Source organism: Oncorhynchus gorbuscha, linkage group LG05 (genome assembly GCF_021184085.1).
Source record: "Oncorhynchus gorbuscha isolate QuinsamMale2020 ecotype Even-year linkage group LG05, OgorEven_v1.0, whole genome shotgun sequence".
Classification (NCBI taxonomy): domain Eukaryota; kingdom Metazoa; phylum Chordata; class Actinopteri; order Salmoniformes; family Salmonidae; genus Oncorhynchus; species Oncorhynchus gorbuscha.
The window spans coordinates 10,950,080-10,963,855 of record NC_060177.1 but is presented as its reverse complement, the minus strand read 5'-3'; the positions used below and the strand labels follow the sequence as shown (position 1 = coordinate 10,963,855).

The 13,776-nt window shown below is 45.9% G+C and overlaps 1 protein-coding gene across 2 annotated transcripts in view; it reads left to right on the top strand.

The window, feature by feature from the left end:
* Positions 1 to 13,776, top strand: part of adamtsl3 (ADAMTS-like 3) — a 204,063-nt gene that overhangs the window by 145,633 nt on the left and 44,654 nt on the right. For both annotated transcript variants that reach the window (XM_046348979.1, XM_046348980.1), the window contains exons 9-13: positions 6,860 to 7,017; positions 8,143 to 8,254; positions 9,199 to 9,337; positions 9,765 to 9,815; positions 12,926 to 13,136. In XM_046348979.1, the coding sequence (XP_046204935.1) occupies positions 6,860 to 7,017; positions 8,143 to 8,254; positions 9,199 to 9,337; positions 9,765 to 9,815; positions 12,926 to 13,136 (671 nt within the window). The remainder of the gene's footprint in view (positions 1 to 6,859; positions 7,018 to 8,142; positions 8,255 to 9,198; positions 9,338 to 9,764; positions 9,816 to 12,925; positions 13,137 to 13,776) is intronic.

Genomic DNA, 13,776 nt, shown 5'->3' with positions numbered 1-13,776 from the left:
GCTTTACTAAGTTGGACCTTCGTAACGCTTACCATCTCGTGCGCATCAGAGAGGGGGACGAGTGGAAAACGGCGTTTAACACTCCGTTAGGGCATTTTGAGTACCGGGTTCTGCCGTTTGGTCTCGCCAATGCGCCAGCTGTTTTTCAGGCATTAGTTAATGATGTTCTGAGAGACATGCTGAACATGTTTGTTTTTGTCTATCTTGACGATATCCTGATTTTTTCTCCGTCACTCGAGATTCATGTTCAGCACGTTCGACGTGTTCTACAGCGCCTTTTAGAGAATTGTCTCTACGTAAAGGCTGAGAAGTGCTCTTTTCATGTCTCCTCCGTTACTTTTCTCGGTTCCGTTATTTCCGCTGAAGGCATTCAGATGGATTCCGCTAAGGTCCAAGCTGTCAGTGATTGGCCCGTTCCAAGGTCACGTGTCGAGTTGCAGCGCTTTTTAGGTTTTGCTAATTTCTATCGGCGTTTCATTCGTAATTTCGGTCAAGTTGCTGCCCCTCTCACAGCTCTTACTTCTGTCAAGACGTGTTTTAAGTGGTCCGGTTCCGCCCAGGGAGCTTTTGATCTTCTAAAAGAACGTTTTACGTCCGCTCCTATCCTCGTTACTCCTGACGTCACTAGACAATTCATTGTCGAGGTTGACGCTTCAGAGGTAGGCGTGGGAGCCATTCTATCCCAGCGCTTCCAGTCTGACGATAAGGTTCATCCTTGCGCTTATTTTTCTCATCGCCTGTCGCCATCTGAGCGCAACTATGATGTGGGTAACCGTGAACTGCTCGCCATCCGCTTAGCCCTAGGCGAATGGCGACAGTGGTTGGAGGGGGCGACCGTTCCTTTTGTCGTTTGGACAGACCATAAGAACCTTGAGTACATCCGTTCTGCCAAACGACTTAATGCCCGTCAAGCTCGTTGGGCGTTGTTTTTCGCTCGTTTCGAGTTTGTGATTTCTTACCGTCCGGGTAGCAAGAACACCAAGCCTGATGCCTTATCCCGTCTGTTTAGTTCTTCTGTGGCTTCTACTGATCCCGAGGGGATTCTTCCTTATGGGCGTGTTGTCGGGTTAACAGTCTGGGAATTGAAAGACAGGTTAAGCAAGCACTCACGCACACTGCGTCGCCGCGCGCTTGTCCTAGTAACCTCCTTTTCGTTCCTGTTTCCACTCGTCTGGCTGTTCTTCAGTGGGCTCACTCTGCCAAGTTAGCTGGTCATCCCGGTGTTCGAGGCACTCTTGCGTCTATTCGCCAGCGCTTTTGGTGGCCGACTCAGGAGCGTGACACGCGCCGTTTCGTGGCTGCTTGTTCGGACTGCGCGCAGACTAAGTCGGGTAACTCTCCTCCTGCCGGTCGTCTCAGACCGCTCCCCATTCCTTCTCGACCATGGTCTCACATCGCCCTAGACTTCATTACCGGTCTGCCTTTGTCTGCGGGGAAGACTGTGATTCTTACGGTTGTCGATAGGTTCTCTAAGGCGGCACATTTCATTCCCCTCGCTAAACTTCCTTCCGCTAAGGAGACGGCACAAATCATTATCGAGAATGTATTCAGAATTCATGGCCTCCCGTTAGACGCCGTTTCAGACAGAGGCCCGCAATTCACGTCACAGTTTTGGAGGGAGTTCTGTCGTTTGATTGGTGCGTCAGTCAGTCTCTCTTCCGGGTTTCATCCCCAGTCTAACGGTCAAGCAGAGAGGGCCAATCAGACGATTGGTCGCATACTACGCAGCCTTTCTTTCAGAAACCCTGCGTCTTGGGCAGAACAGCTCCCCTGGGCAGAATACGCTCACAATTCGCTTCCTTCGTCTGCTACCGGGTTATCTCCGTTTCAGAGTAGTCTGGGTTACCAGCCTCCTCTGTTCTTATCCCAGCTTGCCGAGTCCAGCGTTCCCTCCGCTCAAGCGTTTGTCCAACGTTGTGAGCGCACCTGGAGGAGGGTGAGGTCTGCACTTTGCCGTTACAGGGCACAGACTGTGAGAGCCGCCAATAAACGCAGGATTAAGAGTCCAAGGTATTGTTGCGGCCAGAGAGTGTGGCTTTCCACTCGCAACCTTCCTCTTACGACAGCTTCTCGTAAGTTGACTCCGCGGTTCATTGGTCCGTTCCGTGTCTCCCAGGTCGTCAATCCTGTCGCTGTGCGACTGCTTCTTCCGCGACATCTTCGTCGCGTCCATCCTGTCTTCCATGTCTCCTGTGTCAAGCCCTTTCTTCGCACTCCCGTTCGTCTTCCCTCCCCCCTCCCGTCCTTGTCGAGAGCGCACCTATTTACAAGGTACATAAGATCATGGACATGCGTTCTCGGGGACGGGGTCACCAATACTTAGTGGATTGGGAGGGTTACGGTCCTGAGGAGAGGAGTTGGGTTCCGTCTCGGGACGTGCTGGACCGTTCACTCATTGATGATTTCCTCCGTTGCCGCCAGGATTCCTCCTCGAGTGCGCCAGGAGGCGCTCGGTGAGTGGGGGGGTACTGTCATGTTTTATCATTTATTATCTTGTCTTGTCCCTGTGCTTCCCATTCTATTCGTTTCCCTCTGCTGGTCTTATTAGGTTCTTTCCTCTTTCTATCCCTCTCTCTCCCCCTCCCTCTCTCACTCTCTCGCTCTCTCTTCTCTCTATCGTTCCGTTCCTGCTCCCAGCTGTTCCTATTCCCCTAATCATCATTTAGTCTTCCCACACCTGTTCCCGATCCTTTTCCCTGATTAGAGTCCCTATTTCTCTCCTTGTTATTCGTTTCTGCCCTGTCGGTTCCTTGTCTAGAATTCATCGTGCTGTGTTTGTGTATCGCCCTGTCGTGTCGTGTTGTCCTCAGATGCTGCGTGGTGAGCAGGTGTCTGAGTCTGTTTGGTTCAAGTGCCTTCCCGAGGCAACCTGCTGTTCACCTGCTGTTCAAGATCGAGTCTCCAGTTTGTCCTCGTCATTTCGAGTGAAAGTTGTGTTTTTTTTATTGTATTTACTTTACTGGATTAAAGACTCTGTTTTCGCCAAGTCGCTTTTGGGTCCTCTTTCACCTGCATGACAAGCAGAGTAAAACCCAGTAAAGGAGAGCAGAGTGAAACCCAGTAAAGGAGAGCAGAGTGAAACCCAGTAAAGGAGAGCAGAGTGAAACCCAGTAAAGGAGAGCAGAGTGAAACCCAGTAAAGGAGAGCAGAGTGAAACCCAGTAAAGGAGAGCAGAGTAAAACCCAGTAAAGGAGAGCAGAGTAAAACCCAGTAAAGGAGAGCAGAATAAAACCCAGTAAAGGAGAGCAGAGTGAAACCCAGTAAAGGAGAGCAGAGTAAAACCCAGTAAAGGAGAGCAGAATAAAACCCAGTAAAGGAGAGCAGAGTAAAACCCAGTAAAGGAGAGCAGAATAAAACCCAGTAAAGGAGAGCAGAATAAAACCCAGTAAAGGAGAGCAGAGTGAAACCCAGTAAAGGAGAGCAGAGTGAAACCCAGTAAAGGAGAGCAGAATAAAACCCAGTAAAGGAGAGCAGAGTAAAACCCAGTAAAGGAGAGCAGAGTGAAACCCAGTAAAGGAGAGCAGAGTGAAACCCAGTAAAGGAGAGCAGAGTGAAACCCAGTAAAGGAGAGCAGAGTGAAACCCAGTAAAGGAGAGCAGAGTGAAACCCAGTAAAGGAGAGCAGAGTGAAACCCAGTAAAGGAGAGCAGAGTGAAACCCAGTAAAGGAGAGCAGAGTGAAACCCAGTGAAACCCAAAGGAGAGCAGAGTGAAACCCAGTAAAGGAGAGCAGAGTGAAACCCAGTAAAGGAGAGCAGAGTGAAACCCAGTAAAGGAGAGCAGAGTGAAACCCAGTAAAGGAGAGCAGAGTGAAACCCAGTAAAGGAGAGCAGAGTGAAACCCAGTAAAGGAGAGCAGAGTGAAACCCAGTAAAGGAGAGCAGAGTGAAACCCAGTAAAGGAGAGCAGAGTGAAACCCAGTAAAGGAGAGCAGAGTGAAACCCAGTAAAGGAGAGCAGAGTGAAACCCAGTAAAGGAGAGCAGAGTGAAACCCAGTAAAGGAGAGCAGAGTGAAACCCAGTAAAGGAGAGCAGAGTGAAACCCAGTAAAGGAGAGCAGAGTGAAACCCAGTAAAGGAGAGCAGAGTGAAACCCAGTAAAGGAGAGCAGAGTGAAACCCAGTAAAGGAGAGCAGAGTGAAACCCAGTAAAGGAGAGCAGAGTGAAACCCAGTAAAGGAGAGCAGAGTGAAACCCAGTAAAGGAGAGCAGAGTGAAACCCAGTAAAGGAGAGCAGAGTGAAACCCAGTAAAGGAGAGCAGAGTGAAACCCAGTAAAGGAGAGCAGAGTGAAACCCAGTAAAGGAGAGCAGAATAAAAGCTGATTTGAGAAATGTAAAGCCTCTGGAACCCAGCTTCAAGTTCACAAACTCCACTGAAACTAAATACTGTTAGGAGCGGTTTGAGAGAAGTGGTGTCATATTTTCACCTTGGGGCTTTTCTTAAAAGGCTATTTGGCTTACAAATGGCTTATTTTTGTGATATGGCAAAGGGCTACGTTGTGGTTAATTATTTCAAGTTGTGAAATTCCAAATTCTCATTTGTGATGTACTGTATAATTGATGTTGAAAATACATTAAACATGCCTGGGCCTTTGCAGAAACATTTGTTGAACGTGAATTGAGAGTTTGTTGAAATGTTAGTGATTCCATTCATCTCTAATGTAAAACATTGTTTTGGGTAGACGTTTGAATCTTCCCCCTCATAAAAGATTTTGTGAGAAACACATATGTTAGAGAAAGACAAATAAAGAGAGAGAGAGGGGGATGACAAGAACGGCCGATGCTGTGCGGTGGGACAGCTGAATATGATTATGTCTCTATGAGAAATTACTCTTATCAAATTCACTGTTTATTTTCTCACACCCACTCAGTCGTTTGACCAATAGACATTCAAAGAGTCACACATTTATGACTGTCATTGGAGATGATGAAGTCTCTATTGTTAGATCTTTTTTATATTAAACTGTTAGCATCGTGACCTTTATCTTAGCCTTGGTGTATTGGGTCCATATGCATAAAGCGTCTAAGAGTAGGAGTGCTGATCTTGGATCAGGTCCTCGTTGCCCATTTACAGTGGGGCAAAAAAGTATTTAGTCAGCCACCAATTGTGCAAGTTCTCCCACTTAAAAAGATGAGAGAGGCCTGTAATTTTCATCAAAGGTACACTTCAACTATGACAGACAAAATGAGAAAAAAAAATCTGAAAATCACATTGTAGGATTTTTTTGTGAATTTACTTGCAAATTATGGTGGAAAATAAGTATTTGGTCACCTACAAACAAGCAAGATTTCTGGCTCTCACAGACCTGTAACTTCTTCTTTAAGAGGATCCTCTGTCCTCCACTCGTTACCTGTATTAATGGCACCTGTTTGAACTTGTTATCAGTATAAAAGACACCTGTCCACAAGCTCAAATAGTCACACTCCAAACTCCACTATAGCCAAGACCAAAGAGCTGTCAAAGGACACCAGAAACAAAATTGTAGACCTGCACCAGGCTGGGAAGACTGAATCTGCAATAGGTAAGCAGCTTGGTTTGAAGAAATCAACTGTGGGAGCAATTATTAGGCAATGGAAGACATACAAGACCACTGATTATCTCCCCTCGATCTGGGTCTCCACGCAAGATCTCACCCCGTGGGGTCAAAATGATCACAAAAACGGTGAGCAAAAATCCCAGAACCACACGGGGGGATCTAGTGAATGACCTGCAGAGAGCTGGGACCAAAGTAACAAAGCCTACCATCAGTAACACACTACGCCGACAGGGCGTAGTGGCTGGGTCTTTCAGCATGACAATGATCCGAAACACACCTCCCGGGCAACGAAGGAGTGGCTTCGTAAGAAGCATTTCAAGGTCCTAGAGTGGCCTAGCCAGTCTCCAGATCTCAACCCCATAGAAAATCTTTGGAGGGAGTTGAAAGTCTGTGTTGCCCAGCAAACAGACCCAAAACATCACTGCTCTCGAGGAGATCTGCATGGGTGAATGGGCCAAAATACTAGCAACAGTGTGTGAAAACCTTGTGAAGACTTACAGAAGACGTTTAACCTCTGGCATTGCCAACAAAGGGTATATAACAAACTATTGAGATATACTTTTGTTATTGACCATATACATATTTTCCACCATAGTTTGCAAATAAATTCATTAAAAATCCTACAATGTGATTTTCTGGAGAAAGAAAAATCTAATTTTGTCTGTCATAGTTGAAGTGTACCTATGATGTAAATGACAGGCCTCTCTCATCTTTTTAAGTGGGAGAACTTGCACAATTGGTGGCTGACTAAATACTTTTTTGCCCCACTGTAAATCTTATACATTGTGATCTAAAGGGACAAACTAATCCCAGCACTCCTACTCTGATACACTTTATGAATATGGGCACTGGTCCATTCATGTATAGGTGGGAATCATGAGAGTGAGCACACACACACACACACACACACACACACACACACACACACACACACACACACACACACACACACACACACACACACACACACACACACACACACACACACACACACACACACACACACACACACACACACACACACACACACACACACACACACACACACACAGCAAACAGTGTTAACTCGCCGAGCTGAAGGTTAGACGTTACTGCAGCAGCTTAACTACCGTCTGCTGTGTTCAGCTTTCAGACCAGGTTAAAACCACTCTCTGTGATCTACATCGACACCGTTATCAACTGTTCAGCTGTACTGCTGATGGACTTTATACATCCAGATTTACCTCATTATGTCTTTGTGTGTCTCTTTCTCTCTCTCCCTCGATCTCTCCCCCTCTCTCATTCTCATTCTCTCCCCCCTCCCTTTCTCTCTCTCTCTCTCCTGCAGTAATCGAGACCCAGTCTCTGCAGGGTCATAGAGAGGAGCACAGTCTGGTCTCTCCCGGTTCCTACATCATCGGCAACACCACCGTGGACTACCAGAAAGGGACAGACAGACAGACGCTCAGGACACAAGGACCTCTGGGAGCCGATTACATCATCAAGGTGACACGAGGAAGAGGAGCTGATGGAAATGTCTATCTACATCATTCATGAGGGAAATGCATACCTACATCATCCAAGTCATTTCTCAATTTCTCTTATGATTCTGAAAGTCTTTTTTTGTGTTCTTAGATGTTGTAATCTCAGTAACCATGTCAATATTGTTTTTGTAAATGAACATTCTTTTACATCCACTCATGTCAGAATACTGAACAGATTGATGAAAGCCCTTGCCAATACATACACATTGCATGTTAGTGAAGTATGCTGATTACACCCACTAAGTCAGCTTGCGTCCCAAATCCCACCATATTCCCTTTGTAGTGCACTACCTTTGACCTAGTGCACTTTTAAGTCGTGCACTTCAGAGGATTGGGTTCCATTTGGGACACTCCCTAAGCTCTCTCCCATGTCATTGAGGTTTATCAAAGCATTGCACAAACATGACACGACTCCCATTTCTGTGGCAATAAAACACTGAGTGCCATGGCTCTCCTAATCATCATCATCATCGTTAGCATTATCTTCATAATGATCATCATAGTCTGAAAATCAGGCCCTGCTAAATGGTGCCCTTTTCCCTTTCTAGTCCACAACTTTTAAAATGAGTGCACTATAAAGGTAAAAGGGATCCGCTGTCTTTCACATGGAACCAATGACATAATATAGGAATCGGACCGGCGCCTACAGCCCGGCGACATAAATGAACTACACATTACCCACATCACAAATGTTTAGTTTAGAAAATAACTTCTACTTTCATCTGATGTCAGCAAATCCTTGTTTATTCAATGTGATTATTAATGTTGAAATAATTCATTTAAGTAAAGGGATACTAGAAGGGAGTGTGGTCCAAATGCTTGATTGCGAGACGTTCTTCTGATGAATGTTCTGCATGAAAATGAGGATTGGGCTGGTTCATGTTGGCACCCGAGTCTGTTCAGACATTGAGTTTTACGACTTTATACAATGAGTTCTATGGCCAGTGACTGAGTTTGAGTCTTAAATCTCAATAATCTTTCTAAACATGTCTAGATCTCTAGACATCTTTAGATATGGATGTGTGAGTGCGTGCACATGATTGTGTGAGTGTGTGTCTGTGTCTAACAGTGTGTGTGTTCTCTCCAGGTGAAATATGCTGCTCCGAAGGACACGGTGGTCCAGTTCCTGTTCTATCAACCAATCAGGTACCAGTGGAGAGAGACTGACTTCTTCCCCTGCTCTGTCACCTGTGGAGGAGGTGAGACTGACCCCAGATCAGCTCTTAAAGAGACTGTTGTTGCTAGCTAACAAGGCCGAGCCTTTTGGGGACCCTAAGCGATCAAAAACCTGTGTGGTGAAAACATTTTAGCATTTTAGTTGTCTTGGTGGTGGAGAGAAAAAATTGCAAATAATTTCAATTCAATGTCAAATGTTTTGTCATGGCGCTCAGGTAGTTATTGACGTTTTAAAACACATTTCATGCAATTCTACTCATTACTACAAAGTTTAGTTAGCTGGTTAGACTTACTTACTAAGCAATGTAAAACATTTGATCTGACATGGGTTAATTGAGTGACTTGCATAACAAGTGGAAAACCTCTGATGCACTACCACATTTTGAAATGGAAACTTGTGTATTCTACTATTCTAACTCTCAATAGTAAATTGGGAACCAACTGAGTTCCTAGCAGCCGTGGGGCCCTAAGCGGCTGCTTATGTTGCTTATTGGCTGTGCCAGCACTGAAGATTTATGACTGAACCCAGATCAGCTCTTATAGAGACTGTTCTTGTTGCCAGCAACAGCTTTGCCTGAACCCGGACCAGCTCTTATAGAGACTGTTGAAGCCTACTATTAGTTAAAGCTTTATGACTGAACCCATATCAGCTCTTATAGGTGTCAAAGCTGGAGAGATGTTGATGAGGCTTGAGATATGATTGAACAAAACGTTAGCCCAGCATTAACCAAACGTTCATCCAATGTTTTCCATTTCATACATTCAATTTATATTTTGGTTACATTTGATTGTGAATGACCCAAAGTGTCTGTGTTTTAGTGCTTTCGTTTCATGTTTCTTCCCAAAACAGACATTGATACAAACATTTGAATGGCCCAAAATGAACCCATTGCCCACCAAATGTTAGTTCAATGTTTGCTTTCGTTCCTATTAATTGCTGACCTTGATTGTTTCTGCCTATTGCCAGGTTACCAGCTGAACTCAGCAGAGTGCACAGACATCAGGTCCCGTCAGGTGTTACCAGAGCACCACTGTAACAGCTACCCTGAGAACACCAAACCCACGCCCAAACTCAAGGAGTGCAACATGGACCTCTGTCCTGAGAGGCATGTACATGTACCATTTAAACATTTAAGTCATTTAGCAGACGCTCTTATCCAGAGCGACTTACAAATTGGTGCATTCACCTTATGACATCCAGTGGAACAGTCACTTTACATTAGTGCATCTAAATCTTAAAGGGGGGGGGGTGAGAAGGATTACTTATCCTATCCTAGGTATTCCTTAGGGCAACAATTGGGCAACAATGGTTGCCCTATGGGCCCTGGTCAAATGCAGGCCCTGGTCAAAAGCAGGCCCTGGTCAAAAGCAGGCCCTGGTCAAAAGCAGTGCACCATGTAGAATTGGGAGCCATTTGGGACATACCCTGTCCTGTTTCCAGTCGTGGTTGTGCATGTGAAGGCTGTATAGGAAACATGGTTCCTCTGAATGGTCATGGTGACATGGCGTTGTCTTCCTTTTTCTCTTCTCTAGTGATGGCTTCATAGAGGTGATGCCTTATGACCACTTTCAGCCTCTGCCACGGTGAGTGACCATCATAGTCTATCACAGAGCCTGTACCCTGTTGTACCCTGGACAGGACACCTAGTCTATCACAGGGCCTGTACTACTGTAGTACCCTGGACAGGACACTAGTCTATCACAGAGCCTGTACCCTGTAGTACCCTGGACAGGACACTAGTCTATCACAGAGCCTGTACCCTGTAGTACCCTGGACAGGACACTAGTCTATCACAGAGGCTGTACTATTGTAGAACCCTGGACAGGACACTAGTCTATCACAGAGCCTGTACTACTGTAGTCCCCTGGACAGGACACTAATCTATCACAGGGCCTGTACTACTGTAGTACCCTGGACAGGACACTAGTCTATCACAGGGTCTGTACTACTGTAGTACACCCCCTGGACAGGACACTAGTCTATCACAGAGCCTGTACTACTGTAGTACCCTGGACAGGACACTAGTCTATCACAGGGCCTGTACTACTGTAGTACCCTGGACAGGACACTAGTCTATCACACGGCCTGTACTACTGTAGTACCCTGGACAGGACACTAGTCTATCACAGAGCCTGTACTATTGTAGTACCCTGGACAGGACACTAGTTTATCACAGGGCCTGTACTATTGTAGTACCCTGGACAGGACACTAGTCTATCACAGAGCATGTACTACTGTAGTACACCCCCTGGACAGGACAGTAGTCTATCACAGGGCCTGTACTATTGTAGTACCCTGGACAGGACAGTAGTCTATCACAGGGCCTGTACTACTGTAGTACACACCCTGGACAGGACAGTAGTCTATCACAGGGCCTGTACTATTGTAGTACCCTGGACAGGACAGTAGTCTATCACAGGGCCTGTACTACTGTAGTACACCCCCTGGACAGGACACTCGTTTATCACAGAGCCTGTAATACTGTAGTACTATGACATTATTATTACTGTCAGTAACAGAGAGGACATGTCAAACATCTTCTGAGCATATATATTCTTCCTACATAGCATAGTTATGCCTATGCTATGTCACGGAATTAGATGTCACAGATAGTCACAAACATGTTATAGCTCTGTGTTAGCTTCTCCTATGCTATGCTATGTCATATTAAATCAAATGTTTTTATATAGCCCTTCTTACATCAGCTGATATCTCAAAGTGCTGTACAGAAACCCAGCCTAAAACCCCAAACAGCAAGCAATGAAGGTGTAGAAGCACAGTGGCTAGGAAAACCTCCCTAGAAAGGCCAAAACATAGGAAGAAACCTAGAGAGGAACCAGGCTATGAGGGGTGGCCAGTCCTCTTCTGGCTGTGCCGGGTAGAGATTATAACGGAACATGACCAAGATGTTCAAATGTTCCTAAATTACCATCATGGTCAAATAATAATCACAGTAGTTGTCGAGGGTGCAACAAGTCAGCACCTCAGGAGTAAATGTCAGTTGGCTTTTCATAGCCGATCATTGAGAGTATCTCTACCCCTCCTGCTGTCTCTAGAGAGTTGAAAACAGCAGGTCTGGGACAGGTAGCATGCCCAGTGAACAGGTCAGGGTTCCATAGCTGCAGGCAGAACAGTTGAAACCGGGTGGAGAAAGAAAGAAAGAAAGAAAGAAAGAAAGAAAGAAAGAAAGAAAGAAAGAAAGAAAGAGAGAATTATAGAAAGCATACTTAAATTCACACAGGACACTGGATAAGACAGGAGAAATATTCCAGATATAACAGACTGGCCCTAGCCCCCCGACACATAAACTACTGCAGAATACTGGAGGCTGAGACAGGAGGGGTCAGGAGACACTGTGGCCCCATCCGATGATACCCCCGGACAGGGCCAAACAGGCAGGATATAACCCCACCCACTTTGCCAAAGCACAGCCCCCACACCACTAGAGGGATATCTTCAACCACCAACTTACCATCCTGAGACAAGGCCGAGTATAGCCCACAAAGATCTCCGCCACGGCACACCAAAAGGGGGGGGGGGGCGCCAACCCAGAGACGAAGACCACGTCAGTGACTCAACCTACTCAAGTGACGCACCCCTCCTAGGGACGGCATGGAAGAGCACCAGTAAGCCAGTGACTCAGCCCCTGTAATAGGGTTTGAGGCAGAGAATCCCAGTGGAAAGAGGGGAACCGGCCAGGCAGAGACAGCAAGGACGGTTCGTTGCTCCAGAGCCTTTCTGTTCATCTTCACACTCCTGGGCCAGACTACACTCAATTATATGACCTACTGAAGAGATGTGTCTTCAGTAAAGACTGAGACCGAGTCTGCGTCTCTCACATAAAAATGGAGCTCTATAGGACAAAGCCCTGCCTCCAGCTGTTTGCTTAGCAATTCTAGGGACAATTAGGAGGCCTGCGTCTTGTGACCGTAACGTATGTGTAGGTATGTATGGCAGGACCAAATCGGAAAGATAGGTAGGAGTAAGCCCATGTAATGCTTTGTAGGTTAGCAGTAAATCCTTGAAATCAGCCCTTGCCTTAACAGGAAGCCAGTGTGGGTAAGCTAGCACTGGAGTAATGTGATCACATGTTTTGGTTCTAGTCAGGATTCTAGCAGACGACAGATAAGATCTAAACCAGGCCAGAACTTGTCCGTGTAGACCAATTTGGGTTTCCAATCTCTCCAAAAGAATGTGGTGATCGATGGTATCAAAAGCAGCACTAAGGTCTAGGAGCACGAGGACAGATGCAGAGCCTCGGTCTGACGCCATTAAAAGGTAATTTACCACCTTCACAAGTGCAGTCTCAGTGCTATGATGGGGTCTAAAACCAGACTGAAGCATTTCGTATACATTGTTTGTCTTCAGGAAGGCAGTGAGTTGCTGCGAAACAGCTTTTTCAAAACTTTTTGAGAGGAATGGAAGATTCGATATTGGCCGATAGTTTTTAATATTTTCTGGGTCGAGGTTTGGCTTTTTCAAGAGGCTTTATTACTGGCACTTTTAGTGAGTTTGGTACACATCCGGTGGATAGAGAGCCGTTTATTATGTTCAACATAGGAGGGCCAAGCACAGGAAGCAGCTCTTTCAGTAGTTTAGTTGGAATAGGGTCCAGGGTCCAGTATGCAATATCTCTGTCACTGTTTAAAGCATTATAAAGAGTTCTATGCATCTTATTGCTGTTTTTCCCCAGGTGGGAGCAGGGTCCCTGGACGGAGTGTTCAGTGTCGTGTGGAGAGAGCGGCGGGCTGCAGGAGCGCAGCGTGGTGTGTGTTGAGGACGACGCCCACGGACAGATCACTCAGGTGGAGGAGTGGAAGTGCACACACTCCCCTCGGCCAATCACGCAGCAGAGCTGCAACAGCTTCACCTGCCCACAGTGGGTTGCCATGGAGTGGTCTCAGGTGAGCTACCAAAATCTAATCAAGGTTTTTATTGATCGCATTCACAGTTTACCAGGTGTTATAGTGGGTGCAGTGAAATGCTTATGTTACTAGCTTCTAACAATGCAGTAAAATGTCAAACAATTAATTAAAATGTTTAAAAAAAAGAAAAATTATAAAGTACGGTGGGATGAATCTGATTACCCAAATAGCACTGCAGCAGAATAATGATAAAGTACGGTGGGATGAATCTGATTACCCAAATAGCACTGCAGCAGAATAATGATAAAGTACGGCGGGATGAATCTGATTACCCAAATAGCACTGCAGCAGAATAATGATAAAGTACGGTGGGATGAATCTGATTACCCAAATAGCACTGCAGCAGAATAATGATAAAGTACGGCGGGATGAATCTGATTACCCAAATAGCACTGCAGCAGAATAATGATAAAGTACGGCGGGATGAATCTGATTACCCAAATAGCACTGCAGCAGAATAATGATAAAGTACGGCGGGATGAATCTGATTACCCAAATAGCACTGCAGCAGAATAATGACCTTCTTGGCCTTCCATTGACACCGAACGCTGTAGTTGTCCTGGAGGGAAGGCAGCTGCCTTCACCTCACTCTGAGGAGCCATGTGGTTGAGTGCGGAGC